The 13,147-nt window shown below is 51.1% G+C and overlaps 1 protein-coding gene and 1 non-coding gene across 10 annotated transcripts in view; both read right to left on the reverse strand.

Annotated features, from left to right (window-relative positions):
• The window catches only part of SRCAP (Snf2 related CREBBP activator protein), a 32,586-nt gene that overhangs the window by 12,378 nt on the left and 7,061 nt on the right, over positions 1-13,147 (reverse strand). For 7 of the 9 annotated variants that reach the window (XM_059414879.1, XM_059414878.1, XM_059414881.1 and 4 more), the window contains 19 exons: positions 12,829-13,051; positions 12,436-12,713; positions 11,713-11,803; positions 11,482-11,571; positions 10,795-10,983; positions 10,366-10,709; positions 10,085-10,262; positions 9,418-9,554; positions 9,004-9,173; positions 8,696-8,888; positions 7,183-7,319; positions 6,908-7,094; positions 5,110-5,279; positions 4,460-4,725; positions 3,966-4,253; positions 3,329-3,493; positions 2,882-3,067; positions 2,417-2,683; positions 607-2,096 (listed from right to left, as the gene is read on the reverse strand). In XM_059414879.1, the coding sequence (XP_059270862.1) occupies positions 607-2,096; positions 2,417-2,683; positions 2,882-3,067; positions 3,329-3,493; positions 3,966-4,253; positions 4,460-4,725; positions 5,110-5,279; positions 6,908-7,094; positions 7,183-7,319; positions 8,696-8,888; positions 9,004-9,173; positions 9,418-9,554; positions 10,085-10,262; positions 10,366-10,709; positions 10,795-10,983; positions 11,482-11,571; positions 11,713-11,803; positions 12,436-12,713; positions 12,829-13,051 (5,049 nt within the window). The remainder of the gene's footprint in view (positions 1-606; positions 2,097-2,416; positions 2,684-2,881; positions 3,068-3,328; positions 3,494-3,965; positions 4,254-4,459; positions 4,726-5,109; positions 5,280-6,907; positions 7,095-7,182; positions 7,320-8,695; positions 8,889-9,003; positions 9,174-9,417; positions 9,555-10,084; positions 10,263-10,365; positions 10,710-10,794; positions 10,984-11,481; positions 11,572-11,712; positions 11,804-12,435; positions 12,714-12,828; positions 13,052-13,147) is intronic. The other 2 variants (XM_059414875.1, XM_059414876.1) reach the window with 2 other exon arrangements.
• On the reverse strand, positions 11,894-12,022 carry LOC132027349 (small nucleolar RNA SNORA30/SNORA37 family). The gene has a single exon (XR_009407136.1). It is a non-coding gene; the product is annotated as a small nucleolar RNA SNORA30/SNORA37 family (small nucleolar RNA).

The raw sequence follows: 13,147 nt of genomic DNA on the forward strand, positions 1-13,147 counted from the left end.
ACCTACAAGAGAGAACCATTCGTCAGAGGCTTGTGATCTTAGGGAACTGTAGTCCATGGTGCCATTCCCTTCCCCCAGAAGCTCAAATACTTGACAACTGCGATGGTTTTAGCAACTGAAAAAAGTTTTCCTATCTCTGAGGAATGCCTTTTGCGTGGATGAGGAGAAAGCAACAGAGTCAACACATCTGAGTTCGCACAAGTTGTGCCACCTTTATAGTATCACTCAGTGGGCTAGCTTTTCCATCTGTAAAATGAGGCCATCAGATGCTAACGCTGACTCAAGAACAAGCAAGTACCAAAAGACCAACAGTACCAAGGCAGCCTTGAATGTATCAGTAATTCTTCATAATTTTAAAAAGCACATTAGGTCCTCAATTACTCCTCTGAGAAAAGCGGAATAAAGATTATCATTCCCATTACACAGAAAAAAGGAAAGGGCCAGGAAAGAGAAGGGGCTTGGCCAACTGCACACTCTAAGTATCGTGTCCACAAAACTAGGCTGTGTCATCTACCCGGATTAACATCGTTCTGTTCCATTCACTCTACCAGAACTCCAAAGAAACCCCAAATTCCTGTTCCCTCTCTCTGAGGGAGTAAAACTTACCAGATAGAAAGGGGAACGAGGTGGAGGTGGGGGCTGGCGTCGAGGCCGGGGACCACTGAACGAGGTAGCAGTGGAGGGAGGGCTGGGGGGACCAGGGCGCAATGTCAGTGTCTCAGGCTCATCCTTGGAAACGGGCAGCCGGGATACCATGGTGACGGGCAAGGGAGCAGCGCCAGATGCCGAAACCACAAGGGAGGATGTCTGGGAAGCTGGGGCCTGTGTTGAGATTGGGGCCAGCGCCAGAGTCTGGGCTGCAGCTGGACCCAAGGTGGACACCGGAACTGGGGCAGGGCTCAAGGTCAATGTTTGCACTGAAGCTGGGGTCAGGAGGGAAGCAGATGACGATACTGGAGCCAGAGTCAGCGTGTGAGCTGGGACTGGGCCCATCGGAGAAGCTGGAGTCAAAGGGGGTGCTGGAGCCAGAGACAGCGTCTGTGATGGACCCAGTGGTGGTCCTGGCGCCAAAGACAATGTCTGGGCCGGAGCCGGCACTAGGGAAGACGCCAGAGTCAACGGCGATGTCCGCGCTGAAAAAGGCCCCGGAGGGCTCCCCGTTCCCAAAGACAGGGCTGGAGATGGAGACGAGCCACCCAGAGTGGCTGGTAAAACTGGGGCTAAGGCCAGTGTCTGTGTAGAAGCTGGACTTGGAAGAGGTGATGGAACCGGGGCCGGTACCATGGTCTGCGTCGATGATGGAGCCAACACAGGGGCTGGGGCTGGCACCACTGAAGAAGCCGAAGCTAAAGAGGTTCCTGGAGTAGAAGATGAAGCCAGAACTGGAACCGGAGTCTGCGATGGAGCCAGGAGGGGAGCAGGACCTGGCGACGGAGCCAGGACTGGAAGAGGAGCCAGAGAAGTAGCTGGAGAAGGAGCCAGGATTGCTGTCTGTGGAGCCACCATGGGAGCCAGAGAGGTGGCTAGAGCCTGAGATGCAGAAGGTGCTGGAGCCAGAAGGGAAGCCTGAGCTGCAGCTGGATTTGGTGCTGCCGGAAAAGGACTGGCCAGAGCAGAAGCTGGTACCAGGACAGGTGAACATGCCGGGGCCACAGCGGAGTTCAAGCCTGGAACATGGGAACAGGCCGGAGCCAACAACAGAGGGTGACCAGGTGCCTGAGACGAAGACAGGGATGGAGTTGTGGCCAAACCTAGAGTCAAAGCGGACGCTGACGGGGAAGCCCCAGCCGGTGCCAAAGAGGGAGGTCCAGGAGCCGCTGAGACAACAGGTGCCAGTGCTGGGGTCACATTGGTCAACAGAGCTGGGCCGGAAGCCGAAACAGGCAGAGGGGCTGAGATAGGGACGGCGAGTGGAGCGGACACTGGGGCAGGAGGCGTGGTGGAGACGGAGATGGGAAGTGAAGATGGCACCGGAACGGAGACTGTAGAGGACACGGGACTAGCAAGGGGGGAGGAGTTGGGAACTGGCATTGGAGAAGAGGCTGGCCCAGGGAGAGGAGAAGAGATGGTCAAGGGAGCAGCTCCGGGCGCTGAAGCTGTGGAGACAGAGGATGAGTTAGCCCCCCAGAATTCCTTCCCTTACCCCCCCACTTCATCCCTTTCCCAGAAAACCTTCACTCCCACCCCATGACGTCAAAGATTCAAGGACTTTGACAATTTAACATTTCCTTTCCCTCCCACGATTCTAAGAAGTATATTCTAAAATAAGGCAAGACCTCAGCAGCCTGGTTCTGGGGCCCACTACAAAGCAAGTCAGTACGCGGATAAACAAGAAACCTGTGCGACTGAGAAATCGTCTGGACCACCCTCTGTCTATTCCTGGAAAAAACATCTGCTCTTAGCCACCTGGACTCACCACTGACTTCGGGCGAAGGACTGTGGACCAGCTTGAGGAGGGGCCTCACCAGAGTGGACGTGGGAATGGGGGCCCGGGCGGTACCCAGAGTAGGCGTGGGTAGCCGGCCAGGGGCTAATGTGGGGCGTGGAGTCAACACAGCTGGAAGCCCAGAACTCGGAGGCCGGGGTGCTGGGGCCAATGGAGGAACAGGAGTCAGTCCATCCCGAGGGGCCTGTCTCACTACAATCTTCACCACGCCTGTATTATTCACCATGGTTGGTGGCACTGCAAGAGGAAGCTACATTGAGGGGAAGGTAGAAAAGAAACAAGAGACCCAGAGGATGGAAACAGTCCAGGGGCACGAGAGGGGAGCAGACAGATACTGGAGATACTGGCGAGGGAAGGCCGGACAGACAGCAGCCCAGGGCATGCCTGAAGGGACCGAGGCCGGCAAGGGCTAAGTAGGAAGGCCAGGAGCCTCACCCTGGTTAGCAGCAAGCGGAAGGCTGAGGCCAGTGGGGGCAAGGGTGGTGCTGGGGGTCGAAGAAGGCGGCACAGAGACAGGGGTGGGGCCAGGGGTCGGGGCCACGGCCTGGATGAGAGCCACATGGGCAGGCTGGCTGATGAGGTGGTGCTGCCCCCCTGCGGACACCAGGTGCACCACATTCCCTGGGTTAAGGGGAGAGAGAGAGAGAGAGAAGCAGCTATCAGCCGGAGGACAGAGGCGAGGGCAAGAGGAAATGGAAGGAACAGAGGGGGGAGAACTGCTCCAGAATGATGGCAACCCTGTCTTTTCCAAACGCTCCCTTTGGCCCCACCCACCAGAAGCTCGGGAAAGAAACATTAAGACCGACGTCTGAAAAGAGCAACAAAAACAAAGAGACAAAGAAGAGGAGAAAAAAGGCAGGACAGGGGGTGGGTTTTACCTACTTTGCAGCGGGCGGGGCTGCCCCACAGCAAGCTGGCGCACCTGCGCACCAGTCAGAGTCAGCTTGTTGCCCTGGATCTGGAAGGTGAGAGGTTTGCTCCCCCCTGCGCTAGCCACGGGACGTTGTGCCAGTGAGGCCAACTGCCCGATGCTGACCACTTCACCTGCTGGGAACAAAGAGAGGGCCGAATATACCCAGGGACGCCTTGAACACCACTTTGCCCCACGAAGCACAGGTCTCCACTTCCTCCAACCCTCCCCCTCAATTTACCAAATTCCAGTAAACTCAGCCTTTGAGCCTTCAGTGTGCTGCTACTTTCAATCCCACTGGTTTGCCTAACCATCTCCTTTATGTCTTCTAATGGGCTGCCGGGCTACTGAGCTAATCGTCACCCCAGCTCCACGCTGCGCTTTCACCCCAAATAAGCGCTCCACTGCTAGGGTTACCATTATTCACTCATCTCTCAGAACTCCCTGACAGCTCTCGATTATGAATTTCCAGCATACAGCAAGATACTTCACGGACATTAGCTACCTAGAATTTTACCCTTTTATACTCCTCAGCAGCTTTTCTCCAGCCCTGTAGCATGTAAAACTTCTCGTCTCAAAGCCTTCACTCACAAACCACGGAGAACTTACAAGGCAGGCGAGCCTGCATATCCGGGGACAAGATGAGGCGCTGCGGTGCAGGAGCCGAAGCTGGTGCTGCCGTGGTGGGAGCAGCAGCCGTGGTGGTGGAGGCGGTGGTGGCAGCAGCGGAAGGGAACGTGTAGCCTGGTGGCACTGTCAGGGGCTTCAACAGGCTGGAGGAGCCCGGAGGCGGGGCAGGGCTTAGGCGAACAGGAGCAGGTGGGGCCGGTTTCAGGGACAGGGTTGGCGTAGGAGGCCGTGAGGTCCCACTAAGGACCCCCAGGGGGGACGGCAACACTGCAGACACAAAGCAAACATCTGTCAGGTATACCGACTGGAGCCCCAGCCCGCTCCCAGCAAGCTCCACACACGCTCCCAAGCCAACAACCACCACAGCTCTGTCTCCAACTTCGCTCCCTCGACACTAATTCCATTACTCCTTCCCCAACCTGAACAATCTGCCTGAGGTGACCCCCCAGCAGGTTGGCCCCCTTGTAACTCACCCTGGGGCAGAGGCCCACTGTTTGGCTGCAGTGGGGGCAGCAGAACAGGGCCGGGAGGCCGGGATGCCGGAAGAAGCGGGGGCCCAACAGGCGAGGCCGACACCATCAGCGGTGCTGGCAGCACTGGGGGGGCTGGGCCAGGGGCGGGCTGGGTGGAGAGCTCAGGGCCTGGAGGGGGTCGCACAGGGACAGGGCCCATGGGGGTCCGTGGGCTGTTCACCACCACCACTGTCCGGCCTTCCTGCTTGGGCACCGGCTGCAGCATCCTGGAAGGACGGAATGGAAAGGGCGGGAGGGAAGGAAGGAGCGCGGGCCGGGGAAGGAAGGAGTAAGGAAGACGAAGCCGACGCGGAAGTCGAGCGCCACAAAAGCAAAGGCGATAAAGACACAAAGGACACAAGGGAAAGAGGGAAAGAAATCACGATGACCAAAACGCACCGAGCACAACAAGGGGGCAACAGATCGGCGACAACACAGGGGCGGCTCCCAGGACCCTCTTCTCTCCCCAACTTCCTCCAGGACTTTGCATCCGTCCCGCACAAACATTTAGCCGAGCCTCCGACTCTCTCCTTTCCACCCCAATTTCTGCCCCCAGCCAGCTGTAGCCACTTTTTCCAGGAACCCATCCCTTTATCCGTCAGCCCTGGTACCTGTTGACCTTCATCTTGACGGGTTTGGGCCGGGGTGGGGGATCAGGAGCAGTGGCCACCTCTAGCAGTACCCGGCGGGAGAGGCGGTGCCGGGGTAGAAATGTGTCAGCTTCGTATCTAGAGACACGACCCTCCAGGCCAATAAGATCGAACCGACCCATGTCTATCCGCTGGCAGAAACACAAAAGCGTGGTGTCAGACGAGCCAATAAGGCAATGGTTTCCTGGATACGACGCCAACAGCACAGGCGACAGAAGAAAAAACTGATCGCAGGACTGCGTCAAAAGATACTACCAACAAAATGAAAAGGCGAGCCATAGAATGGGACAAAAACATTTGCAAATCATGTATCTGGTAAGAGGATAATATCCAGAACATATAAAGACCTCCCACAACTAAGCAACAAAGCCACCCAAGTAAAAACATCAGGCAAATATGCCAAATAAACATTTCTCCAAAGAAAATACACAACGCACAGGAAAAGTGCTCTGCATCACTAAGCATCAGGGAAATGCAAATCAAAATCTCAATGAGGTGGGGCGCCTGGGTGGCTCAGTGGATTAAATCCTGGGATTGAGTCCCTGCATCGGGCTCTCTGCTCAGCGGAAGCCTGCTTCCTCCTCTCTCTCTCTGACTGCCTCTCTGCCTACTTGTGATCTCTCTGTGTCAAATACATAAATAAAATCTTTAAAAAAAAAAAATCACAATGAGGTACTGCCGCCTCACACCTGTTAAGATGGCTATAAAATAAAACAAAAAAACACCAAGTGCTGGCAATGATATGGAGAAATTAGAACCCTTGTGCACTGCTGTTGGCAATGTGAAATGCAGCAGCCATTATGGAAAATAATACAGCCGTTTACCTCAAAAAATTAAAAATCAAACTACTATATGATCTAGCAACTCTATGTCCCCAAAAGAATTGAGAGCAGGGATTCAAACTGGTATTTGTACACCCATGTGCACTGTAGCATTATTTATAATAGCCAGAAAACGAAAATAACCCAAAGTTATTTACCCATCCATGATGGGTAAACAGGTGAACAAAATGCAGGACATATACATGTGTAAGCATGGATGTATACAGACATGTAGACACATGTATGAAACGGCATCCCCACTTAGCAAGGAAATTCTGGCACATGCTACAACATGGATGAGCCTGGAAGACAATCTGCTAATAAGCCAGTCACAAAAGGATAAATACATATGATCCTATTTATCTGAGTACCCAGAAGAGTCAAACTTAGAAAAAGCAGTGGTGGCTGCCAAGGGCTGGGGGACAAGGGAGAATGAGGAGTTACTATTTCGTGTGCATGGAGTTTCAATTTGGAAAGATGAAAAAAGTTTTGGAGATGCGTGGTGGTGGTCGCACAACGTGACTATGCTCATGCCACTAAAATATACACTTAAAAAGGGTTAACCTGGTAAAACTGTGTATTTTACCACAACAAAATCAAAAGTTTGGGGGGGCGGTGTCCAAAAAGAAGGAAGGAACAGGAAAACAAAATAGTATTTAAGTATCACTAACATGCCAGGCACTTTCAAAAATATTAACACAGTTTTCACAAACATATTGCAGATAATAGGCCTTTATAATCCCTAACTTTCAAGGGCAACCAAACTTAGTGTTAGAGATCAATTAAAAATTAGCTTGCCCTAAGTCACACAGACAGAAAACGATGAAACCAGGGGAAAAGTGCTCAATTTATAAGGGAAGGATGCCATAACTGGACTCTAGCCTTAAAAAAAAGGATACAGGGTTATGCTAGGGCCAATAACTTTGGGAACGACTTACCTGGAGGGGGTGGACATCAGTGGCCCTTAGCACCAGAGAGGCGGTGCTGAAGCAGATTCCTGGGGTGATGAAGGGGGAGGTAACAGGTCGAGGGTCAAACAGGTTTGGATGATTGCAGACCTTTCGTAGCTGCATCAAAATGTTGATGACACTCATGAAATGGCCTGTGGCTAGTGTCTCCTTAGTGCTGGGAGAGAGGAAAAATAAATGGGCATCCTGACAATCACATCTGTTCCAATATAGGGCCCCAGGGCCCACCCTCTGTCCTCCCTTACGTGGTCTGTGCCATGAAGTCATCATAGAGACAGCGCTGACGCTTGGAGAGCCGGCAGCGGATAACATGCTCATATTTTTTAGGCATCTGCTTCTCAACGTCCACCTTAACCCGACGCAGCAAAAAAGGCCGCAAAACCTAAAAGCAAATAAGCAGGAGGCTAATAGGAGAACGATGGGCACTGAGCCCCAGCCTCGCTCCTCTAGCTGGGTTTTGGCCTAATGACCAGCAGAACCCTAGCTTAGCCCTTCTGTAAATACTCGTAAAGCCATAAAGGATGCCAGGAATCAATCACAGAAAGAGGAATCAAATGTAAGCTCTCCACTCAGGACTTTACGGTCTATTGGAGGAGATCCATATAAAGATGGTAATACCACTCCTTAAGAAATGCTTTAAAAAAAAAAGAAAAAGACACCGAGGGCAGAGTAACTATGCAGAAGGGATAACTTAAATTACATTTCAAGAAGGAACTGTAAATTTGTAATATTATGAAAGTAAATCCAGGAAAGAAGCTGAGAACAAAAATTGTGGCAGTGACAGAGAGCAGAGAAAAAAGGCGAATCTGAAATCCGAGGAGGTAAAATCTGATAGGATTGTTTTTAAATACACATGGAAGAAATGAAAAATATAAATATAATGAAGGAAAGACACATAGTTAAAGAAGATTCTGGTTTCTCGTTTGATTTACCGAAGTGACAGTGTGAAGAAAACAGAGTAGAAACAGTAGGCTATAAAATTTGAGATGTTTGGCTTAAATACTGTGTATTCAAGACTCGAATTCAGTAACTCTGAATTAAAGATACCAAGTCAGAAATTTAAATACAGATTGGTTGGGAGAGTAAAAATACAAATCAGAAAGTCTTTAAAGCCTTAAGACACATGAACTGAGACAAAAGAGCTGTCTCACCAAAATGCTGAGAGATGTTACTTAGAAGCTGGACAAAGCAGTAGAGCATCCGACTCTTGATTTTGGGTTGGGTCATGATCTCAGCATCACGGAACGGAGCCCCACATCATGCTCTGCACGCACTGCGGAGTCTGCTTGTCCCTCTCCCTCTGCTCCTCCCCCTCCCCTTCTCTAAAATAAATAAAATCTTCAAATTAAAAAAAAAAAAAAAAAAAAAGGCTGGAAAAAAGGATCCAGAGAAAACAAAAGGAAAAAAAGAAAGAGAGAGAGAGGAAAAAAAAAAAACCCACAGAAAAAGAGAAAGAACCCAAAAGTTGAAGAAAGCCTGGTAAGAAGAAATCTAAGCAAGGACCAATCAGCAGGACCATTCTATTCAGAGAATAAAGACAAGTGTCACTGCTTGGGGGGGGGGGGGGGGGGGACACACAAGTAAAATAATGACTAAGATGAGGTCACTCAGTTTGGCAATGGGTCAGTCACCAGAACACTGCCACCTGACAACTGAGCAAGTTCAGCCCAGCACTGATTTCCCTCTCCCTAAAGGTCTTCCAGGTACTGCCCTTAGTTTGCCGCTCCCAACACCCTGCCAAACTGTTTCCGGCCCTACCTTGTGCAGGCGTTTGACCAGACCTTCATTGTACTCCTGGCTGCCCTCAATCATGCCAGTTAGGGGGTTAGAGAACCATTCTTTAAACTCGCGATGAGACTGGAAGACATGGGGCATCAGAAAGTGCATCAAGGACCACAGCTCCATGAGGCTGTTCTGCAATGGAGTTCCTGTGAGGAGCAGGCGTCTCTGGCTGCAAAGAAACAGAGGGAATTGGAAGAAGGATGACCAGCAGGGTCCCAACCTTCTGAGCATCCCACTCTTCAAGTCAAGTCAACCCTCCTCCAAATGCCCATTTGCACCCCCACCTGTTGAAGTTGAGCAGGGACTGCCAGCGCTGGGACTTGAAGTTCTTGATGTTCTGAGCCTCATCCAGAATGAGGTAACGCCAGTTCTTGCGACGGAAGGCCTGGTGGTCCTGCAGCACCAGCTTGTAAGACGTGATACACACGTGGAAGGCATTGGGCTTGGTCCAGCCCTGAGGAATCAGGAGAAAGCAGCAGATGGTGGGGTGAAAAGGAAGGAAAGGATAAAGAAAAGGTACGCTAAGGTCCTCAAAGGACATAAGTCAGGACTGGAGAAAACAGCCAAGTCCCAGAAGAAGGAGGCAGCAATAGAAAGCGGAGGGAAAGAACTTCTTTGAGAAAAGGGCCTAAGAGTAAGAGAGGCATCAGTGTGGGGCAAAGGGGGCGCGGGAGTGATCCATCACACAGAGCGCGAACCTGCCGCTTGAGCTTCCTCTCTTTCTGGGCTCCGTAGTAAGTGAGGATTTTAAAGCTGGGACACCACCGCTTCAGCTCCATCTCCCAGTTCAGCATCACACTGGTGGGGACAATGATCAAATGGGGACCCCAGTTACCTGTTTAGCAAAAGAATGAGACATGTACAGCATGGTGACTATAGTTAATAATACTGGACTGCATATTCAAAAGCCATTAAGAGAGATGTTAAAAATTCTCAGTACAACAGAAAAAAAGCTTTTGCAACTGTGTGGTAGTGGACGTGTGCTGTGCTAATCATTTCGCAACACACACTAGTTTCAGAACGTTATACTAGACACCTAAAAGTCGTATAATGTTATATGCCAACTACATCTCAACTTAGAAAAACAAAATAGAAAGATTTTAAGCAGAATTAAAGAGAGAGATAGTAAGGAAATACAAACTTTAGGGCTCTGTTCTGGTTCCTCAGGTATAACCCCGATCACTCTACCTAATGGCCCCTCCTAAGAATCCTACACTGGCATCTCCAGTTACAGACCAGAGTCAATAAAGCTACCAAGACAACACAAAACAGGGAGTGGTTCACCATCCCGCGGTTAGTCCCATTAAACAGTCTTTGCAGGGGACTGGCCAAGAAGACCCAAATGGGAGGGCCCTGCCTCGTTACCTTTTTCACAGGCCAAGTGAGCAAGCAGGGAGATAGTCTGGATTGTCTTGCCTAGCCCCATTTCATCAGCAAGAATACCATTAAGTTTCTTCTCATACATAGTAACCAGCCAGTCCAGCCCAATGTGCTGGTACTCCCGGAGCTGGCCCCGCAGGAGCAGGGGGATGGGCGTCTTCACCTGGTAGGGAAAAAGAGAGGTAGCACAGTAGAAAGGAGGCACGAGTCACTGGGAAACAGAAAAGTCAAGATATGAGAAAGCAGAAGCTGGGCTCTGGGGTTACCTGCGTGGTGGCCAAGGTATAACCCTTGGGCTGAAGACTTTCAGCTGCCGCTGCAATGTCAGTAATTTCCTTCTTAGGGCCTAGAGCAGCGGCAGGTCCTGGGGTGGGAGGTCCACTCCCCGCGTCTACCTCACTCTGCTCCTCATCCCTGGCAAGCAAGTACTCCACCCCGAAGTCGTCATCGTCTTCCTCCTCCTCCTCCTCCTCCTCCTCCTCTGCCTGGCTCTGTGATGGAGACTCCTCAGACTCGTCAGACTCAGATTCCTCTGATTCAGAACTGCTGCTCGTTTCTTCCTCCTCCGAATGCTCATCTTCCTCTTCCTCGCTCTGCTCCTCAGCAGATTCTAAAGCACAAGACCAAGGCTTAGTGCTCCCCATGCCTACTCCTCCAGTATCTCCCCTCCAGGGTGCCCGTGGCCACAGAGTCACCTGACTGACTGCTACTATCCTCTTGAGGAGCCTCTTCGGCTTCTGTGGCCCCCTCTGGTTCACAGTCAGAGCTGTTAGCCTCAACCTCATCTTCGTCTTCCTCTTCACTACTCCCAGAGCCTGGGACCGAGGCGTCGGAAGCATAGGCTCCCGCGTACTGCTGCAGTAGCTCCTCCATGGAGAGCTCACCTGGAAAAGAAACCACGGCTAAGCTTCTGGGTGCTCTGAGGGAAAAGGGGTAAAGACAAAACAGAGGTCTGAGTGGTGCCCATTCATTTTATCTGGGTTTCTACAGACACTACTGGGCTCAGGTCTGAAGGGAGACAGAGAGTGTGCTTTCAGCACCCGCTTCAAAGCCAAGCCCCACAGCCTGGGCTAGAACTATGGATGCTGCTGCCTTCCACTGGGAAGGACAACATCAAACTAAACCTGTCTTTAAGGTTCAGGTCAAATGTGGCCAATATGCTCTTATATTAGCTCCACTTCTCCAACATGGTCACGTCACTCTGTTCAAACTTCCATCATAACCGGTCGTCATAGTCTATTTATAATTATTTGCTTCCATCTCTCTTTGTCATTAGACCTGTAGTTCCTCCAAGGGGGATGAAAAGTCCCTTTCTTATTCATCTCTTTATCCCTCACATTCTGCACCAAGCGGATGCTCATGAAACGTCTGGTGAATGTCACCTTCTCGAGCCAACTCGCTCAGCTCCATGGCATGGTCCACATCCCCTTCCAACTGCTCCTCAGCTGCTATGGTATCCTCTTCATCCTCCGCTGCGAGAGAGAATGACCCCAAATCAATGGGAACAGAATCACAGGAGCCAGTCCAAGTTGAGGAGAGGAGAAAGCATGAAAATGTTAGGTCCAGAGAATTCAAAGGGCAAGGGGCAATAAGATAAAGAGAACATGCCTGACCTTCATCCTCATTGGCAGTAAACTCTTCGTCATCCTCATCTGGATGCCAAGGCTGTTTGTTGCGCTGTGTGACAGAGGGTGGGGGCTTCACCTGAATGGCAAAGCATGAAAAGGGACAAGACCTGAGGTTAGAACAGCAGGAGAAAGATGCAATGTTGAATATGACGTCACAGAACAATCTCTTTGTCCCACTGAGTGACAGCTGCCACTGGCACAGTCCCAGAGCAAGGATGCAATCAAGGGTTTTCTTTCAGCACCAGCTACCAAATCCTGGCCCCACTGTCCAGAGGAGGATCTGTGAAAGTGCTAGATAAGAAACACAGGCCCCGGGCACCAACCCCACACACTCAGACTTCTAAGAAAGAGACAGCTTAGGTCCAGAAAAGACTTCAGGATTATCATCCTAGCTCCAAACCTACAAACCAATAGGGAGTATTAGGACCATTTCACAGAAGTGGCAGAACTAGATTAAGTATTTTTTTTCAAGGTCACGTAACAGTTGTAAAGTACAGTACTCTTCCACTACAGCATTGGAAACTTCCCATCTCAGAACGCAACTTGCCCCAAACCCAGATTCTTCACTATCCATCCCTCAACGAGAGCCAAATGCCCTCGACCAGGGAGAACTCCGGAAAACCACAACGACCTTATGAGCCAGAACTCAGTCCTTGAACCTCCAGCTCGGCTCCCACGGAGTCCTCCCTCTACCCATCCTCCGCATACCTGTAACACCCGAGAGGCCTCTTCTTCACCACCTTCCTCAGGCCCATCGCGGGGGTCACTGTCACGAGATGAGGGGGTTCTTGAGGGGCTGGAAGGCCCTCCTAGCAGCTGAGGGGGGAGGGAACGGAGCAGCTCTTCCAATGGCAATTCTCCCTCACGTCGAAGCAGCTCAATCTCACGCCTCTGGGTCTCTGCATCATTGCCTTCCTGCTGTTCTTCAACCTCAATCGTCTCCTCATCATCCTCTTCCTCCTCCTCTTGGGGTTGGAAGTCCCCATCTATAGCAGGAGAACAAGGTCACAAAGTCCACGGGGCCCTGCAAGCCACAGGGTGGGTTTTCAGCTCTGGAAAGGGCACGTGAGGAAGAGTAACAGAGCCAAAGAGGACACACACCTTCATCATCCAGCCGGGAAACCGGGGGTGGAGGACTAGAGGCAGCTGAGGAGGAGCCAAGGCAAGGGGAAGAGCCAGCTTTGCTGGATGCTAGTGGCTGGTTGAGGCTCTGAGATAAAAGGTCTGAGTACTTTTCAGTTTGCCCCACAATGAAGTCCAGGTGCAGATCCAGAGCTTTTTTACGTTTTTCCTCAAGCCGGGACTGTTGCTTGAATTGCACCACCTGCCACAGCATGAAATGGACAGGTCACGAATATAATCTATTATTCATGTAATCTTTAACCCAACATTTAGGGAAACCTCCTCTGTGCTAGTCTTT

Source organism: Mustela nigripes, chromosome 11, assembly GCF_022355385.1.
Source record: "Mustela nigripes isolate SB6536 chromosome 11, MUSNIG.SB6536, whole genome shotgun sequence".
In the NCBI taxonomy this organism is placed as follows: Eukaryota; Metazoa; Chordata; class Mammalia; order Carnivora; family Mustelidae; genus Mustela; species Mustela nigripes.